The 20,383-nt window shown below is 50.1% G+C and overlaps 1 protein-coding gene across 1 annotated transcript; it reads left to right on the top strand.

The window, feature by feature from the left end:
- Positions 1-10,175: 10,175 nt before the first annotated feature.
- On the top strand, positions 10,176-18,657 carry LOC132386344 (uncharacterized). Its single transcript, XM_059958603.1, has 7 exons — positions 10,176-10,242; positions 11,762-11,881; positions 14,469-14,585; positions 15,838-15,942; positions 16,782-16,924; positions 17,478-17,512; positions 18,465-18,657. The coding sequence occupies exons 1-7, from the start codon at positions 10,176-10,178 to the stop codon at positions 18,655-18,657; spliced, it is 780 nt and encodes a 259-aa protein (XP_059814586.1).
- Positions 18,658-20,383: the final 1,726 nt, after the last annotated feature.

Genomic DNA, 20,383 nt, shown 5'->3' with positions numbered 1-20,383 from the left:
TTGAGTGCGATTAGACGGTGTGGAGGGAGATTCACTCTGTGTCTAACCACAGGAGTGTGTGATGGGACGGTTTGGAGGGAGATTCACTCTGTGTCTGACCCCGGGAGTGTGTGATGGGACGGAGTGGAGGGAGATCCACTCTGTGTCTGACCCCCGGAGTGTGTGATGGGGCGGGGTGGAGGGAGATTCACTCTGTGTCTGACCCCGCGAGTGTGTGATGGGACAGTGAGGAGGGAGATCCACTCTGTGTCTGACCCCGGGAGTGTGTGATGGGGCAGGGTGGAGGGAGATTCACTCTGTGTCTAACCACAGGAGTGTGTGATGGGACGGTTTGGAGGGAGATTCACTCTGTGTCTGACCCCGGGAGTGTGTGATGGGACGGTGTGGAGGGAGATCCACTCTGTGTCTGACCCCGGGAGTGTGTGATGGGGCGGGGTGGAGGGAGATTCACTCTGTGTCTGACCTCGCGAGTGTGTGATGGGACGGTGTGGAGGGAGACTCACTCTGTTTCTGACCCCGCAAGTGTATGTTCGAAAGGTGTGGAGTGAGATTCACTCTGTGTCTGACCTCGCGAGTGTGTGATGGGAAGGGGTGGAGGGACATTCACTCTGCAACCGAAGACGTGAATACCTTACGTACCGTTGTGATCATTCCTACCGGCGGATGGAATGGACGCTGTTCAGAGAAATTCACTGTTCATTGGACTAGTTTCCAGAGCAGACGATATGGCGCAGCAGCATTGATTTAACTCTATTTCAAAGCATCTTGCAGTAAGTTCAAAAGAGGAAGACATCAGAATCCCTCATAATTCAGACGAACAGAGAAGGGCCATCCACACGGTCCCATCACACACTCCCGGGATCAGACACAGAGTGAATCTCCCTCAACACAGTCCCATCACACATTCCCGGGGTCAGACAGAGACTGAATCTTCCTTCACACCGACCCATCACACACTCCCAGGGTCAGACACAAAGTGAATCTCCCTCCACACCGTCCCATCACACACTCCCGGGGACAGACACAGAGTGAATCTCCTTCCACACCGTTCCATCACACACTCCCGGGGTCAGACACAGAGTGAATCTCCCTCCACACCGTCCAATCACACACTCCCGCGATCAGACACAGAGTTAATCTCCCTCAACACAGTTCCATCACACACTCCCGGGGTCAGACACAGAGTGAATCTCCTTCCACACCGTTCCATCACACACTCCCGGGGTCAGGCACAGAGTGAATCTACCTCCACACCGTCCAATCACACTCTCCCGCGATCAGACACAGAGTTAATCTCCCTCAACACAGTTCCATCACACACTCCCGGGGTCAGACAGACACAGAGTGAATCAACTTGCATTTCGACCCATCACAGACACCCGGGGTCAGACACAGAGTTAATCAACCTCCACACTGTCACATCACACTCTCCCGGGGTCAGCCACAGAGTGAATCAACCTGCACATCGTCCCATCACACACACCCGGGGTCAGAGACAGAGTTAATCACCCTCCACACCGTCATATCACACACTCACGGTGTCAGACATTGGCTGTAACTCCCTCCATACAATCCGATCACACATTTGCGTGATCAGAATTCTGTGGAAGCTCCCATCTCAACGTTCCACTCAGGGAAGGTTAGAAACATATTGAAGTACTCTCCACACCGTCTCAGAAAACACTCATGGGGTCATACACATGGTTAATCTCCCTCCACACAGTCCAATCACACACTCCCGGGGACAGACACAGAGAAAATCTCCCTCCACACCTCCATACCCTCCGATCACACACTCTCGGGTTCAAAGTAATGTTGAAGGTCCCTGCTCACCGTCCGATCACATACTATCAAGGATAGATACGTATTGAACCTCTCTCCACACCGTCTCGGAACACACTCCCTGGTTCAGACACAAAGTGAATCTCCCTCCAAAGCGTCCCATTGCACACTCCCGGGATCAGACAAGCAATGCTCCTCTCACCTTACCGTCTTATCACATATTCCTGGGGTCAAGCACTTGGTGAATCTCCCTCCACACTATCTCATCACCCACTCCGGGGTCAGACACATCGTGAATCTCACTCCACTCCGACCCATTACACCCTTTCGGGGTCAGACACAAAATGTATCTCCCTCCACACCGTGCCATCACACGCATGCTGCGTCAGATACAGAGTAATGCTCCATGCAAACCAACCCATCAAGTACTACCTGGGTCAGGCATTTGGTGAATCTCCCTCCTCACCGTCCCATCACAGTCGCGGTGGGTCGGACACAGAGTGAGGCTCCCTGCAAACCAGGCCATTACACACTCCCGGGGTCAGACACGGAGTTTAGCTCTCTTGCGCACCGTCACAGCACACAGCTCCGGGGTCAGACACAGGGTCGGGGTAGAGGGAGATTCACTCTGTGTCTGACCCCGGGAGTGTGTGATGGGACGGTGTGGAGGGAGGTTCACTCTGTGTCTGACCACGGGAGTGTGTGATGGGACGGTGTGGAGGGAGATTCACCATGTGTATGACCCCAGGTGTGTCGGTAGCTTTTCACTTTGCCTGATCCCGCGGGTTTGTGAAGGGACTCTGCGGAGTGAGCTTCATTCCGAGCTCGGCCCGAGGATTGTATAATGGGACGCAGTAGAGTTAGCTACACTCTGCGTCTCATCTCTGTAGTTTCAGATGGGTCTGTGTAAATGTAACTTTACTTTCTGATAAAAGCTCCATGCAAACCGTCCCATCAGGTATTACTTGGGTCAGGCACAAGGTGAATCTCCCTCCTCACCGTCCCATCACACACTCCCGGAGTCAGACAGAGTGAATCTCCGTCCGTACCGTCCCATCACACACTCTCGGAGTCAGACAGAGTGAATCTCCCTCCTCACCGTCCCATCACACACTCCCGCAATCAGATACATGCCGAAACTCCCTCCACATCGTACAATCAGATACTCCCGCTGTTAGACACACATAGATTCTGACGTCACTCCGTCCACCACTCACTCCCGGGGTCAGACACAGAGTGAATCTCCCTCCACACCGTCCCATCATACCCTCCCGTGGTCAGACACAGATTGAAGCTCCCTCCGAAGCGTTCAATCAGACCGTCCCGGGGTGAGACACAGATTGACTCTCCTTTCTCACCATCCCATCACACTCTCCCGAGGTCAGACACAGAGTAAAGCTCCCTCCACACCGTCGCATCACACAATCCAGCGGTGGAACACAGAGTGAATCTCCTTCCACGCCGTCCCATTACACACTACCAGTTTCAGACAGCGAGCTGAAAAAGAAAACACAGAGGACGGAGAACATTTTAAGTGGTGAATGACAGATGATGAGGCTATAAATTTAGAACATGCGTGTGTGAAATTGGATGATGTTTCTGCAGGGAAATGTACTATGGACATTTGTTCGATGTTTAAGGATCTCTTGCAGAATGTTTGTTTTAAATTTGTTCCAGTGAGCAGAATAAGGATTGGTAGAGTGAAGGCGCGATGGTGACAAGTGCGATGGAGAAACTAGTCAGATGCAATTAGGCAGCATACATGATGTGTAAGAAGCAAGGATCAGATGGGCCTATTGAGGAATATTGGGTAGCAAGTATGGAGCTTAGGAAAAGCCAAGGAACCTTTCAATTATGTGCACAACAAAAAGATGAGAGGACTGAAAATAGGACCGATTATAGACAAATGTGGTAAGATATTCCTGGAGGCTGTGGAATAGAGCGACTTGCCTACGCTATTCACCAAAGTGAGGGAACTTTTTTCGGTGAGGACAAAATGAGTGAGTTTGTTGTTCTGGAGAACGTTGATATTAAGGGAGAGTAGGCGTTGGAGTTGTTAAAATAATTTAGTGTGGATTATTCCCGGAGCCTGAAGGAATAGTTCCCAGGCTGCTCCACGAGGAGAAGGAAAACATTCCTGAGCCTCTGGATAGGATCTTTATGTCCTCGTTGTCCACGGGAATGGCACCGCAGGGAGGCGCATGTTGTCCCCATCTTCAAATAGGTTAGTAGGGATACTCCGGGTAATTATAGACCAGTGAGCCTTACGTCTATGGTGGGAAAGCTTCTGGAAAAAGATTCTTAGAGATAGGATCTATGGGCATTTCGAGAGTCATGGTCTGATCAGGGACAGTCAGCCTCGCCTTATGAAGGGCAGGTCGTTTCTAACAAGCCTGTTAGAGTTATTTGAGGAGGAGACCTGGCATATAGATCAGGATAGTGCAGTGGAAGGGATCTACATGTAGTTTAGTAAGGCATTTGACAAGGTTCCACACGGTAGGCTTATTCAGAAAATATGAATACATTAGGACGGATAAATCAGCGGGACCTGACGGAATGATCACTAAGCTGCTCCACGAGGCGAGGGGAGAGATTGCTGAGCTTCTGCCTAGGATCTTCATGTTGTCCACTGGAGTGGTACCGGAAGATTGGAGGGAGGCGAAAGCTGTCCACTTCTTGAAAAACGATAGTAGGGATAGTCTGGGTAATTATAGTCCTTTGAGCCAGACGGCTGAGGTGGGAAAACTGATGGAAATGACTCTTAGGTATTTGATCTATGAGCCTTTAGAGAATTATGTTCTGATCCGGGACAGTCAGCATAGCTTTGCGAAGGACAATTCGTGTCTAACATGGCTGATAGCGTTCCTCAAGGAGGTGCCAGGCATATAGATGAAGGCAACGCAGTTTATGTAAAATTGGCATGGATTTTAGTAAGGCATTTTTAAAGGTTCTACAATGTAGGCTTATTCTGAAAGTCAAAAGGCCTGTGATAGGTTTTTCGAGGTAGAATCTGAATTGGCTTGGCTGCAGAAAGCAGTGGGTTGTGGAGCAGGTGTACATTCAGATTGGAAGGCTGTGACGAGTGGTGACCCGCAGGGATCGGTTCTGGGACCTCTACATTGCGTGATATTATTAACGACATAATGGTGCGGTAGAAGGTTTGGGTGTCAAGTTGGCAGACGACACAACGATTGGTGGTGTTGCGGACTGTGTAGAAAAAAATTCAGAGGGAAACTGATAGGGTGAAGAAGGGGGATGAGACGTGACAAATGGAGTTCAAACCGGAGAAGTGTGAGGTAGGACACTTTGGAAGGGCATACACCAAGGCAGAGTAGAAAGTGAATGGCAGGGTACATGGAAGTGAAGAGGAGCAGAGGGATCTCGGAGTACATGTCTACAGATCCCTAAAAGTTGCCTCACGGGTAGATAGTGTAGTTAAGGCAGCCAATGGAGTGTTAGCTTCCATAAGCCGAGGGATAGAGTTTACGAGTCGCGGCTTATTGATGGAGCTCTATAAAACACAGGTCAGCCCACACTTGGAGAACTGTATCCGGTTCTGGTCGCCTCACTATAGGAAGAATGTGGAAGCATCGGAAAGTGTACAGAGGAGATTTACCAGGATGCTGCCGGGTTTAGCGAGTGTGCTTTATTAGCAGTGATGAAGGGAGCTAAGGCTTTAGTATCTGGACAGAAGTAGGATGAGTGGGGAACTGCTGAGAGGTGTACAAGATATTAAGCGGAAAGGACAGAGTGGATAGCCAGCTCCCAGGTCACCAGTGCTCAATACAAGAGGACATGGGTTTAAGGTGAGGGGAACAAAGCTCAAGGGGGATGTTAGAGGAAGGTTTTATACTCAGAGCCTGGTTGGTTTATGGAATGCACTGCCTGAGCCTGTGGCGCAAACACATACTCTCGTGAAATTTAACAGCCTACTAGACAGCTATATGGGGGAATTTAAAGTGGGGTTTTATATGGGAGCAGGGTATAAGGGTCGGGACAACATTGTGGGCTGAAGGGCCTGTAATGAGAGGTATTGTTTTCCGTTCTATGTTCTGTTCCGTCCCATCCCACACTCTCGGGGGGTCAGAAACGTGGTCAACTCCTTGCCCAACGTTGCAGTTACTGCTGCTCACTTCCACCGGATATCGATTTCTCGTTTCTCAGCTTCTCTACTTCTCTGTGTGTACAGGCCGGTCGGGTGGTTTCACACCATTTCCTGCCAGTGACTGCAAACTCACCACCTGTCCACAGCCCTCTCTCCACTCCCCCTCCCTACTCTGCTCTATCTCTAGTCTCAAATAAACTTATCATCCCTGAGACTGGCACAATGTTGGAGTCTACAGGAACGCTGAAAAACAAGTGATTGGTGAGCGGGAGAGGGGGGAGTGAAGAGGGAGATTCACTCTGTGCCTGACCCCGGGAGTGTGTGATGGGACGGTGTAGAGGGAGATTCACTCTGTATCTGACCCCGGGAGAGTGTGATGGGACCGTGTAGAGGAATAATCACTCTGTGCCTGACCCCGGGAGTGTGTGATGGGACGGTGTAGAGGAATAATCACTTTGTGTCTGACCCCGGGAGTGTGTGATGGGACGGTGTGGAGGGAGATTCACTCTGTGTCTGACCCCGGGAATGACACAGTGTCAGACGGTGTGGAAGCAACTTCACTCCGTTTTCTAGAGCGGTTTGTATGTGCTGGGCCTGTGTTTTGGGATATTGACTCTGTGTTTAATCCCGTGAGTGTGTTTTGGGAGAGTGTGTTAGGAACTTCTCTGTATGTCTGCCAACAGGACTATTTTATGGGGGAGTGCCACTCTGTCTCTTCACTCAGCTTCACTCTGTCTTTAATCCGCCTTGTCTGGGTGATCAGACTGTTCGGAGGGATCTTCACTTTACAGCTGACGCCTGTAATGTGCAATGGGCATATGTGAAGGTAACCCCATTCTGTGTCTGACTACCCGCGGATGTAATTGACTCTGAGGAGAGATCTTTACTGTTTAATTTTCCTATTTTTCTGAGCAGACGATGGGGCGAAGCAGCTTTCTTCTAACTCTGCTCCAAAGCGTCTTGAAATATATTCAAGTGAGCAATTGAGAAGTGTGTTGTTTTCACACCAGAGTGACACTCCCGCCACTCCATCCCAGCTCATACTTCTGGGGTCAGACACACTGAGAAGCTCCCTGCACACCGTCCTACAACATTCTCCTAGGGTCAGTCACAGACTGAATTTCCCTCCAACCGTCCCATTACACACTCCGGGGGTCAGACACAGAGTGAAACCTCCGGGGGTCAGTCACAGAGTGAAACTTCCTCCACACCTACCCATCACCCACTCCCAGGGTCAGACAAATGTCAACTCGTTGCACAACGTTCGTGTTATTTCTGCTCATTTCTACCGGATATTGGTCTCTCGCTTCCCTGCTTCTCTACGTCTCTGTGTGTACAGGCCGTTCGTGTGGTTTCTCACCATTTCCTGCCAGTGACTGCAAACTCACCACCTGTCCACAGCCCTCTCTCCACTCCCCCTCCCTACTCTGCTCTATCTCTAGTCTCACACAAACTTATCATCCCTGAGACTGGCACAATGTTGGAGTCTACAGGAACGCTGAAAAACAAGTGATTGGTGAGCGGGAGAGGGGGGAGTGAAGAGGGAGATTCACTCTGTGCCTGACCCCGGGAGTGTGTGATGGGACGGAGTGGAGGGAGATTCACACTGTGTCTGACACCGGGAGTGTTTGATGGGACCGTGTAGAGGAATAATCACTCTGTGTCTGACCCCGGGAGTGTGTGATGGGGCGGTGTGGAGGGAGATTCACTCTGTGTCTGACCCCGGGAATGACACGGTGTCAGACGGTGTGGAAGCAACTTCACTCCGTTTTCTAGAGCGGTTTATATGTGCTGGGCCTGTGTTTTGGGATATTGCCTCTGTGTTTAATCCCGTGAATGTGTTTTGGGAGAGTGTGTTAGGAACTTCTCTGTATGTCTGCCAACAGGACTATTTTATGGGGGAGTGCCACTCTGCCTCTTCACTCAGCTTCACTCTGTCTTTAATCCGCCTTGTCTGGGTGATCAGACTGTTCGGAGGGATCTTCACTTTACAGCTGACGCCTGTAATGTGCAATGGGCATATGTGAAGGTAACCCCATTCTGTGTCTGACTACCCGCGGATGTAATTGACTCTGAGGAGAGATCTTTACTGTTTAATTTTCCTATTTTTCTGAGCAGACGATGGGGCGAAGCAGCTTTCTTCTAACTCTGCTCCAAAGCGTCTTGAAATATATTCAAGTGAGCAATTGAGAAGTGTGTTGTTTTCACACCAGAGTGACACTCCCGCCACTCCATCCCAGCTCATACTTCTGGGGTCAGACACACTGAGAAGCTCCCTGCACACCGTCCTACAACATTCTCCTAGGGTCAGTCACAGACTGAATTTCCCTCCAACCGTCCCATTACACACTCCGGGGGTCAGACACAGAGTGAAACATCCTCCACACCGACCCATCACCCACTCCCAGGGTCAGACAAATGTCAACTCCTTGCACAACGTTCGTGTTATTTCTGCTCATTTCTACCGGATATTGGTCTCTCGCTTCCCTGCTTCTCTACGTCTCTGTGTGTACAGGCCGTTCGTGTGGTTTCTCATCATTTCCTGCCAGTGTCTGCAAACTCACCACCTGTCCACAGCCCTCTCTCCACTCTCCCACCCTCCTCTGCTCTATCTCTGGTCTCACACAAACTTATCATCTTTGAGAACTACACACTGTTGGAGTCTACAGGCACGCTGAAATACTGGTGATTGGTGAGAGGGAGTGAGGGAGTGAAGTGAAAGTTTCACTTTGTGTCTGACCCCGGAAGTGTGAAATTGGACGGTGTGGAAGCAAATTTACTCTGTTTTCTAGCGCAGTTAGAAGGTTCTGGGACTGTGTTTTGGGATCCTGACTTTGTGTATGATCCTGGGGATGTGTTTTGGGAGAGTGTGTTGGGAACTTCTCTGTATGTCTACCAACAGGATAATTTGATGGAGAGTGGATAAGGAGCTTCACTCTGTATTTGGCCGTCGAACCCGGACGGTTCGGAGAGATATTCACTTTACACCTGACGCCTGGAATGTGTGGTGGGCGTGTGTGAAAGGATTCCCATTCTCTGTCTGACTACCCGCGGATGTAATTGACGCTGAGGAGAAAGCTTCACTGTTTATTTTTCCTATTTTCAGAGCAGAAGATGGGGCGAAGCAACATTGTTCTAACTCTGTTTCGAAGCTCTATACTCTATATTCAAATGAGGAATATATTCTCACCAGAGTAACACACCTTGCATTCCATCCCATTTCATACTTCGGGGGTCAGACACACTGAGAAACACCCTCCATACCGTCCTACCGCATTCTCCCGGGCTCTGTCACAGATTGAATCTCCCTCCACATCGTCTCATCACACCCTCCCGGAGTCAAACACAGAGTGAATCTCCCTCCACAGCGTCCCATCGCACACTCCCGGGGACAGACACAGAGTGAATCTCCCTCCACTCCGTCCCATCGCACACACCCGGGGTCAGACACAGAGTGAATCTCCCTCCACACCGTCCCATCACACACTCCCGGGGTCAGACACACAGTGTATCTCCCTCCACACCGTCCCATCACACACTCCCGGGGTCAGAGACAGGGTCAATCTCCCTCCACACCGTCCCATCACACTCTCTCGGCGACAGAGGAAGAATCAAGATCCTTTCACGCATCTGTCTCCATCTCTGTGTGTATAGGCCGGTTTCTCACCGCTTTTTCCCAGTGACTGCAAACTGACTTCCCCTGCAAAGCCCTCCCTCTCCTTCCCCTCCATCCTCTGTTCTGCCTCTGGCCTTTTGTCACCACCCCTTTGTCCACTGCCCGCAGCACCATTTCAAAAGCCCCCTTTTCCTTTCAATTCCTCCTTGCTTTCAGTGGAGGATTTGAGATAGAAAGAGAGGAGAGATAGGGAGTGGAGGAAAAAGCAGAGAGCTGGAGAGAGTGGCGAAATTGAATCTCTTCAACAATCCACCCTCTCTATTTCTACCCCTCTCTCCATTCCCTTACAGTTCTTGCCCTCCCTTCTTTCAGTGATACCCTTTTCTGACCCCTGTAATTGACGACTCTTTCCGCCAAAGCATAACCTTCCCCTCACTCTCTCTCCCTCTGTTTCTCCCCACTCGCACTACTCTTCTCCCCGCGCCACTCTCATCGATACAGAACACCCCCTCTCACACCCTCAATCTCCCTCTTCCCCAGTGCTTCCTCCCTCTGCTCTCGTCTCCTCTCTTCATCAGCTGCTCATCCGGTGTTTGTTGGTCTCGCACTGTTCGACTTGTCCAAACAGGGTTCCTCTTGCTGAACTCAGAGACGCAGAGGACCCTCGGCAGGATGGACAAGAGCGAGGCTCACATGAAAAAGAAACCTGTAAAACTGGACTCACCGTCTCCATCGGGAGGTGAGTAGTACAGAGATGGAGGGAGGGAGTTTCAATTTCTTTATAACCTGGTGTGTGTGTAATGGGGGATGTGCAGGGCGCTTCACCCTGGTTCTGACCCCGGGAGGGTGTGATGGGACGGTATGGAGGGGGATTCACACTGTGTCTGACCACGGGAGTGTGTGATGGGATGGTGTGGAAGGAGATTCTATCTGCGTCTGACCACGGGAGTGTGTGATGGGACGGTGTGGAGGGAGATTCTCTCTGCGTCTGACCACGGGAGTGTGTGATGGGACGGTGTGGAGGGAGATTCTCTCTGTGTCTGAACCCGGGAGTGTGTGGTGCGATGATATGGAGGGAGGTTCACACTGTGTTTGACACCGGGAGGTTGTGATGAGACGATGTGGAGGGAGCCTCACCCTGTCTCTAACTCTTACTGTTCTGTCCCCAGCAAAACCTGATGTATCGTATGTGGAACTTCATTTCAAATCCCTCTCTGTTCCCCGGGTCCGGACGAATGGAGGTCAGTTTCACTTTGTTGCTTTGACTCTGATCAGCTGCTGTGAATCTTCCTGTCGATAAATCTCATCCCAAGCGCACAGTTAACCCTGATTGTTCCCTGTTATACAGTAGGTCAGGAGCAATGCGTGCGAGACTGGATGAGTTATGGCCTCTAAGGGAGGGTCAGTAAGAATGGAGAGCGGTCTGGGAAGGGTCGCGGAGGAGGCAGAGCAACTGGCGTGGCGGTAGAGAGGGAGGGCTGTGGAAAGGAATGAGAGACGCGCGCCATTGGAGGGTCAGTGAGGAGGGAGAGCGGTCTGGCAAGGGTCGAGAAGGAGGCAGAGCAGCAACAATGGCGTTAAAGAGGGAGGGCTGTGGAACAAGATGGGGAGTTGCTCTGGGTTGGGCCTTTGCAGAGAATGCCGTGAGATATTTTGGGTGGTGGGAATATCGAGAGAGGGGGTTAAACTGAGGGCACTGAGAAGGGAGCTCTGTGTGATGGGGCGGGTGCGGGAGCACCAAGTGCTGTGGCATGGCAGGTGAGCAGGATACAGCCTGGGAAGAGTGGCGAGGAGGGAGGAGAGTGGCAAGATTCAGTGAGGAACGTGAACTTTATCCCCTTTCAAAAACAAGTCCCTCATCCCTCAAATCCTCTGCCTCTTTCTTCCCCTATCTCACACTCACAGATCCTCTCTGATCCTCTTCCTCTCCTCATTTTCTTCCTCTCTTTCCGTTATTTCCATTCCCTCTCGCACACTCACGCTCTCTCTCCGTTCCCAACCCTTCCCTCCGTCTATTCCACATCTCTAACCTTCTACGCCTCCCGCGCTCTCCGTTGACATTCCCCTCAACCAACTTCCCTTTCCCCACTCACCCCTTTCCCACACTCTCTGCTCCCTCTCTTTCACATTCCCCCGCTTACCCCCCTCTCTCCTGTTGTCTCTTCTCTCTCTCCGCTATTCTCTCCGCTTGTCTCTCCGTCGTTCTCCAACCCTGCATCATTCTCTCCCTGATCTGCCTGTCCGGCTCTCTCTCCCAGATGGTCTGAACTCCACCTACTCAGAGGTGAACTTTCGAAGAGACGATCCCCTCATCGATGAGGACGAGGATCCTCCCATTGCCTCAGGACCAGGAGGGATGCCAACTACTATACAAACAGGTCAGAGTTCATAGCAGTGACGCCATTTTGGAAGCGTCAGATGCTATTTGCCGAAGTGTTTCAAATTTCAATTCATCTGCCTCGACCACTACTCTGGGAGCTCGTTCCACCTGATCAGGTTGAAACTGTAGACGGGTGCGTTGCTGAGTTGCACACGATGCGAAGATGGGGACTCTTGTTGCTCATGTTGAAAACTGCCAAAACAAAGTTCAGTGCGACATAAATCAGTCAAAGATCCGGCTGGAGCAATGGAAGAGTTCAGCGCGTCATGTATCCGATGGATGGAAAATGAACAAAGTGGGCAAACAATAATACAACTGGGAAAAATAATAAACTCTGAATCCAGACGGTCAATTCCCCGTGGATCCCCTGTATCATAATCCTCTGGATAAGCTCCCCTGAGGGACCCGGTCAAACACCCAGGGACTCCCACCCCACCGTGAATAATAATAAACTCTGAATCCAGACGGTCAATACCCCGTGGATCCCCTGTATCATAATCCTCTGGATAATCCTCCCCTGAGGGACCCGGTCAAACACCCAGGGACTCCCACCTCACCGTGAATAATAACAAACTCTGAATCCAGACGGACAATTCCCCGTGGATCCCCTGTATCATAATCCTCTGGATAAGCCTCCCCTGAGGGACCCGGTCAAACACCCAGGGACTCCCACCCCACCGTGAATAATAATAAAAGCTGAATCCAGACGGTCAATTCCCCGTGGATCCCCTGTAGCATAATCTTCTGGATAAGCCTCCCCTGAGGGACCCGGTCAAGCATCCAAATGAAGTTCAGGGAGACAACACCCACGACTGCAACTTAATCACTCGCATAGGTGAGAGTTAAACACCTCTGGAATCAGTCAGACACTTCGCGGCCTTTGCCGAGTCAAAGCATTTGGACTCTCAGCGATTACGGCTGAAAATAACTGAGGATGTCAGTGACTTGGAATAAATCTCATGGCCAAGGGATTGACAATGATCTTTCAGGAATCGATATTGTATCTGGATATGCAGAAGTGCTTTGACAATGTGCCGCACGTGAGGCTGCTTAGGAAGATCAGAGCCCGTAGAATTGCAGGGAAGTTTCCAGCTCGGGGGTAGCATTGTCTTCTCGGTTGAATAGAGGGAGAGTGGGAATGAAGGTTTCCTATTTTGGCTGCCTGCCGGTTACCAGTGGAGTTCCACAGGGGTCGGTGTTGGGACCGCTGATTGCTACAATATCTGTCAAAGATTTGGAACATGGGATTCATTGACTTGTGCAGACTTTGCCGATGATACAATGGTAGGTGGAGGAGCGGGAAGTGTTGAGAAAACAGAGAGCTTACAGAGGGCCGCCGATAGTTTAGGGGAATGGGCAAAGAAGAGGCAAATGAATTACAATGTTGGAAAGTGGATGGTCATTCACTTTGTTGGATGAAATAAACAAGCAGACTATTATTTAGATGATGAGAGAACTTAAAATGCAGATTTGCAAAGGCACTCGGGAGTACCTGTGCAAGAGACCCGAAAGGTTAACCCTCATGTTCAGCTGGTGGTGAAGAAAGCGAATGAAATGTTGACATTCAGGTACAGAATATATATAGTTTAGGGGAATAGGCAAAGAAGAGGCAAATGAATTACAATGTTGGAAAGTGTATGGCCGTGCACTTCGTTGGATGAAATAAACAACCAGAAAATTATTTATATGTTAAGAGACTTCAAAAGACAGAGATGCAAAGGGACTTGTGAGAACTTCTGCAAATTACCCTAAAGGTTAACCTCCGTGTTCGGTCGGTTGTGAAGTTGGCGAATGAAATGTTGACATCTCGAGGTAGAGAGTATAAGCGCAGGGATGTGATACTGAGGCACCAAAAGGCGCTCGTGAGGCCACACTGAGAGTATTGTGTGCAGATTTCCGCTCCTTACTTCTATTGATGTCAGAGAGGGTTCAGAGAAGATTCACGAGATTGATTCCCGGAATAAGCGGATTACCGTAAGAGGTGCATCTGGCAGCTCTTGGGCTGTATTCCCTGGGGTTCCGGAGAATTTCAACGAATCATTTTTCCCGTGGTGAGGGATTCCAGGACAAGAGGGCACAACCTCAGGAAGCCATGTCACTGGGTGTGTTTAAGGCAGAGAGAGATAGGTTGTTGATTTGGACCATGGGATTCATGGGCGTGCAGCATTTGGAGATGATACAAAGATAGGTGGAGAGAGGATCTGATTTTCAGGCACCAAAAGGCACCCGTGAGACCACACTGAGAGTGCTGTTTGGCAGTTTTGGCCTTTTTATAAATACTGACATCGGAGAGGTTCGGAGAAGATTCAGGAGAATGACTTCAGGAATGAGAGGGTCGTTGTATGAGGAGCATCCGGCAGTTGTTGGGCTGTATTCGCTGCTCTTATTGGGTGCATTTAACGCCGAGGGAGATAGACTCTCGATCAGCCCGGGCATTAAAGGGTATCTGCAGTAGGCAGGGGAGTGGCGACGACTGGAAGAATTGCTTCGGCCCATGATTGAATGCCGGGAAAGGCTTGATGGCCCAAATGTCCTCGCTCTGCTATTATATCTTATGGTCTCCTGGTCTTGTGGTGTCTCCACAGCTGCGCATGAACAGCGGTCGAAAGTGAGGATCGGAAATAGACCGTGCCGTCTGATCTGCCTACTCTGCCTGGTTACATCCGCCCTCATCGTGATAGTGGTCTGTCTCTCGATCCATGGTGAGTGGAACGATCTCCGGGTGGAGTGAGACCCTAAATAAAGAGAGTGGAATAAACTGTTATTGTAAAACACCACAATGACACCGGCACGCCGCTTACCGTCACACCGACTAAAACACATCACCACAACACGGACACACAGTAACCGTGATAAAAACACGGCCTTGACCGTAACACAATTAAGACTCGTCCTGACACCGATACGCCATTCACAATAACATCAACAATGGTGTCACGATCATGACGTTCAACGAGACACAGATACACTCCTGACCGCGACACTGACACGACCATCGCCGTGGCACACACATGACAGTTACACTGACCGCAACGCACCCCTCACTGTAATATCGACAAGCCCCTGACCGTGTCACTGATAAACTCCTCAGAGCGACACCGAAACACACCTCACAGCGACAGCGACACGCTCATCACCGTGACACTGAGATGACGTACACCGTGACACCATCACGCCCCACAACGTGATCCTCTCCGCTGCGTATCGTGACAAAGTCTCAGAAGTAATTGGAACAGCCCTCAAAGGAGGCAGTCTCTCCCCTCAACATAACACTCACTGACGCAATTACCCACAGCTCACCCTGACACAGACAAACGCCTGAACATGATACCGAGACCTCAATTCACAATGACACCGACATAGTACTCTCCGAGACAACGTCGGGCGGCTCAGCGTGGCACTCTCACACATAGCGTGACCATGAATTGTCTCTCACAGTTAAACAGACATACCCCTCTCTGTGAGACTAGCACACCCCTCACTCTGATATTCCCCTCGTCTGGACATCGAGATGCACTTCATTGTGATCCGGCACACCTCTCGCCGGGGCACGGAAACTACTGTCATCGTGACACCGACACGTCCCTCACAGCAAACGGATATGCACGCATGATACTGACGCAGACACCCCATGGTAACAACAACAAAACCTTCACCAGGAAATTGATATACCCGTCAGAATGACAAAGACACGCCACTCAAGGTGGCGCCGACATCTCTCACTGTGCCACAAGACTTCCTCCACCGTGACACTGACACAACACTCTCTGTGACCCGATCGGTAGCGTGACGCTAACTCACGTGTCACTGTAAACGCTAAACATCCTTCACCATCTCTGTCAGTATTACAGATCCGTCTGTCTAACGTCACCTTCGACCGAAACTACCATGAGTTGAACTCAACCATTCAATCCAAGCTTTTTTCGCTTAGCTGTAATCTGTCTTTTCTTAAAGGAATGCACAGCGATCTCCGTCACCAGTTCACTGAGATGGAAACGAAGTACAGATCTATCAACGAAACCAAGGCTGAAATCTGTGAATTGTTGGCCAGCGGAAGAGGTGAGACATCACCCCCCCCCCCCCTTTCACCCGCTCTTCATCACAGGACAGGCATGGAGAGAGGAAGCGTCACTCTCCGCTTGACATCGGGAGTGTGTGAAGAGATGGTATGGAGTGTGATACACTCTGTCTTTGAGCCGGCGAGCGTGTGAATGGTCTGCGTGGAGGAAGTTTCACTCTATCACTGAATCCAGGACAGTGTGATGGAAAATGGTGGAGCTGGATTCACTTTGTGTCTGACCCCGGGAGTGTGTTAGGGACAGTGTTGAGGGTGTTTCAGTCTGTGACTGACCCCAGGAGTATGTTGTAGGACGGTGTGGAGGGAGCTTCTCAGTGTGTGAGAAGCCCCGGGAGTGTGTGATGAGACGGTGTGGCGGGAGTAACACCCAGAATCTGACTCCGGAAGAGTGTGACAGGACGATGTGCAGGAAACATCATTCCACGTCTGATCGCTGGATTGTGTGATGAGTCTATGGCGTGAGTGGATGGAGTTTTACTTTGTATTTCATTCCTGAAGAGTGTGGCGAGACGGTGCGGATCGTGCACATTGTGTTTGACCTTGCTCCTGTTTCATGGGGGAGTGACAAAGAACTTCACTCCATGTCTTTTTCCGGGTGTCAGTAACCTGTCGGGGCTGATGGAGCTACACAATGTCTGAACCCTGGAGTGTGCGGTTGGACACTGTAACAACTAGCTTAGCTCTGTTTCTCACTCCGGGAATGTGTGATAGGACGGTGTGGAGGGAAGTTCATTCTGTGTCTCTCCCCGGGCGTGTGCGATAGGACACTGTGGTGAGAGATTCACTTTGTGTCTCACTGTTTCTTGTTCCTGATTTCCAGAGAAAACCTGTTCCAAGGAGTGGTTCTCAAATACAGACAGGCGTTATTACGTATCCAAATATGCAACAACTTTCCCCAGAGCGATGCAAGAATGTTCAAACATTAACTTCAGGCTGGTCGAAGTCAATTCAACGGATGAAACGGTATGTGTCACAGCGCGAGAAGATCCCACAGCAACACAGGAATCATCACATACTCCCGGGGTCAGACACAGAGTGAATCTCCCTGCACACGTTCCCAACCCACACTCCCGGGGTGAGTCACAGAGTGAATCTCCCTCCACACCGTCCCATCACACACTCCCGGAGTCAGACACAGAATGAATCTCCCTCCTCACCGTCCCATCACACTCTCCTGGGGTCAGACACAGAGTGAATCTCCCTCCTCACCGTCCCTTCACACACTCCCGGGTTCAGACACAGAATGAATCTCCCTCCTCACCGTCCCATCACACTCTCCTGGGGTCAGGCACAGAGTGAATCTCCCTCCTCACCGTCCCTTCACACACTCCCGGGTTCAGACAGAGAGTGAATCTGCCTCCACATCGCCCCATCACACACTCCCGGGGTCAGACACACAGTGAATCTCCCTCCACACCATCCCACCATACTCTCCCGTAAACAGTTTTCGATTCTCGGCATTAATCGAAGGAATTTATTTTTACAGAGTTTTGTTTTCCACTCTCTTGTCCGCCAGAACGTTGCTTACTGGGTTGGAAAATGCGCGAACGGGTGAGATTTGGACTGATCTGTGAGTGGGAGCTGGGGAATGACACTGTCTTGAGGGGAGAAAATGGGATTTGTTTACGGACTGAAGTAGAGCGTGGGGTACTGGAATTTGTCGGGAGAGGACGATACAAGGGAATATTTTAGGGTGCGATACGTGTCTGTCACGGGACAGGACAGTGAAATACTTTTGACGATTTTCAGTGGGCTCCGGAGATTATTTCCCTGGGATTATTTTTGTGACTGACTCAAGGCTGCGGGAATTCGGTGATGCAGTGGAATTAGCTTGGAGACTGACAGAAAGCAGAGGGGAACAGGAGACAGATTTGGATTAGTTTGTCGACTGGCCTTGCCCTGTGAGAAAGAGTTATGCAGCAGGATTAGTTTGGGGTCTGACACTGATCTGAGGGGAGAGAATGGGAACACTGGATGAGATTGGAGACCGATACGGGGATGTGGGTCCAGATTGCCGACTGACGCAGGGCTGAGGGAACAGTGAGAGACAACGGGATTAACCTGGAGACGGACATGAACTGTCGGGAGAGGGAAGAGCCGTGGGATGTATTTTCGGCCCGATAGAGCGTTGAAGGATCAGCTTGTGCCGATGGGATTAATTCCGGAGCAGCGTACGTCTGTGGGGGGTTGGGATACTTGGATTTCTTTGGGGACTTAAATAGATCAGACGAAATAACTGGGTGGGTTTGATTCACACTGGGACTGCCACAGGTCTGTGGAGACCGCGTGACGACCGAACGGTGGCTGTGGGGGAGGTGGTGTAGTTGGAGAAATTGGCGACTAACACAGAGCAGTGGGGAGACATCGGGACACTGGAATTATTCTGAGAACGACATAGGTCTGTCGTGATTGTCCGGATTTAATGGGATTAATTTGGCCACGGTCTCGTGTTCCGCCGTATCTGTTTTGTCTCTGTTCAAAATTTTTAACCATTTATTAATAGGAATGATGTGCATGGTCTGCTGTACAACGTGGCCTCCGGAAGGTCCTCCTGTAGTGAATGTAAATCGAGCAGAAGTGCTGACAATTGCATTAATGATGAACACCATTTCATCTGCGAGAAGTCCGCCCCCTGCTGCCCGGATATTCCTGAAAAGATCCAGGTTCTCTGTCAACAGCCCGGAGAGCCGACTTGAATCAAATGATTACCCTGTCTTTCACATCCTTATCCGTCTTCCACTCTCACTCACCCATTCTTCTCAAAATTCTCCTTACTTGCTCTCCGTATCTGCTTCTCTATTCTCCTCTTTTCCCAACCTCATTCTCCCCACCACACATGGAAAACCCCGATCTCCATCTATCCCGTTCTTTCTCTCCATCCCTCCCTCATCGCGCTCTTCCTCACTCCCTTTAACTCTCTCTACCCCATCTCCTCCCTATTTCCTCGACCTTTCTCCGCCTGCTATTTCTCCGCTCACTCTTCCAACCTCTTTATATTTCTCTTCCTCTCCCCCTCTACCACACTTTTTCCCTCTCCTCTCCGTTCCCTCAAACACCTGCGTCTCTTTGATCACTCTCTCTCTATCTCCTTTCCACCCACTCTCACCTCAATCCTGTGCCGTCTGGGTCTCGATACCCCAGCTCTGGGTAAAAGTCTCTGCGCATTCCCTCTGTCTGGGCCCCTCGAGTTTATGCAACTCTGTAAAGTTACAGCTACGCTCCAGGGAATAAAGACCCTTTTATCAGAGACTTACACGGCCTGTAATTTCTTATTCTGAGGTATCAGTTTGGATCAAAGATGTAATATTAATGTAAATTACCAACATTAATAAATACCGCAAAAATGTGGAGTTAGTTCTCGTGCGTTGAAAGATGTGATGGCGCACTGGAAGAAGATGTCCCATTGCCTCTCTGTGTTTTGGAATTTCTCGCCGTTTAGACACTAGTTCGCACATTTATTTCTACAACCAATGTGCACGACCATGCATTTTCCAATATTGTGTTTCTTTTGCCAATTTGTTGAACGTTCTACTAATCTGTCTGTCCTTCTGCAGCCTGCCTTTGTACTGTTTGGTAAGTTGATGGAGAAGATCAACCAAGATGAGCCATTTCACACTTATCTGGGTTGAAAATCTGCCTCTTTCTTGCTCAGTTTTGCATCCTACCAATGTCCTGCTGTTACCTCTGACAGCCCCCCACACTATCCACAACACCTTCAACCTTTGTGTCACCAGCAAACGTGCTAACCCATCCAGTTCATTTGTAAAAATCACGAAGAGTAAGGGTCCCAGAAGGGATCCCCGAGACAGTACACTGGGGACCAACCATGCAGAATATGACCCGTCTAAAAGCACGCTTTATCTTCCGTGAGCAATGTATTTTTTGTTCCGATGCCTCCATACTTTCTCAGCAAGCCTTGCACGGGTTATCTTATCAAATGCCTTGCTGAAATCCATATACACTACATCTACTGCTCTTCCTTCATCAATGTGTTTAATCACATCCTCAAAAATATCAATCCGGCTTGTAAGGCACGACCTGCCATTTAAAACGCCATGCTGACTACTCCTGCAGTTTAGTTTATCAATTGAGATAAGGCCAATATGTTTGGCGTCAGGAATGATCCGGCAAGTGTGGATTCGGCCAGGTTGTACCTGGCAAAGATGTACCTGCGAAGTTGGAGCTCAGGCGCTGTTTCATAAGAACTGTGGGATGGTTGGAAGGAGAGAGGAACTTCCGTCTAGGGGATTGGGGACCACACACTGTGAATGGGGAAGAGTGCCGGGAAACCTAGGGGCGGAGCAGATAAGAGTTGTGACTGGGTTGGACGTTTCGGAGATTCCTGATTAATTTCTGGACACTCCGTTAAAGGAACTGTGAATGTCTTTGGGGAGGATACAGTGGGGATTCACTAGGATGCTG

Source organism: Hypanus sabinus, unplaced genomic scaffold, assembly GCF_030144855.1.
Source record: "Hypanus sabinus isolate sHypSab1 unplaced genomic scaffold, sHypSab1.hap1 scaffold_1101, whole genome shotgun sequence".
NCBI lineage: Eukaryota > Metazoa > Chordata > Chondrichthyes > Myliobatiformes > Dasyatidae > Hypanus > Hypanus sabinus.
This window is presented reverse-complemented; position numbering and strand designations above follow the sequence as displayed.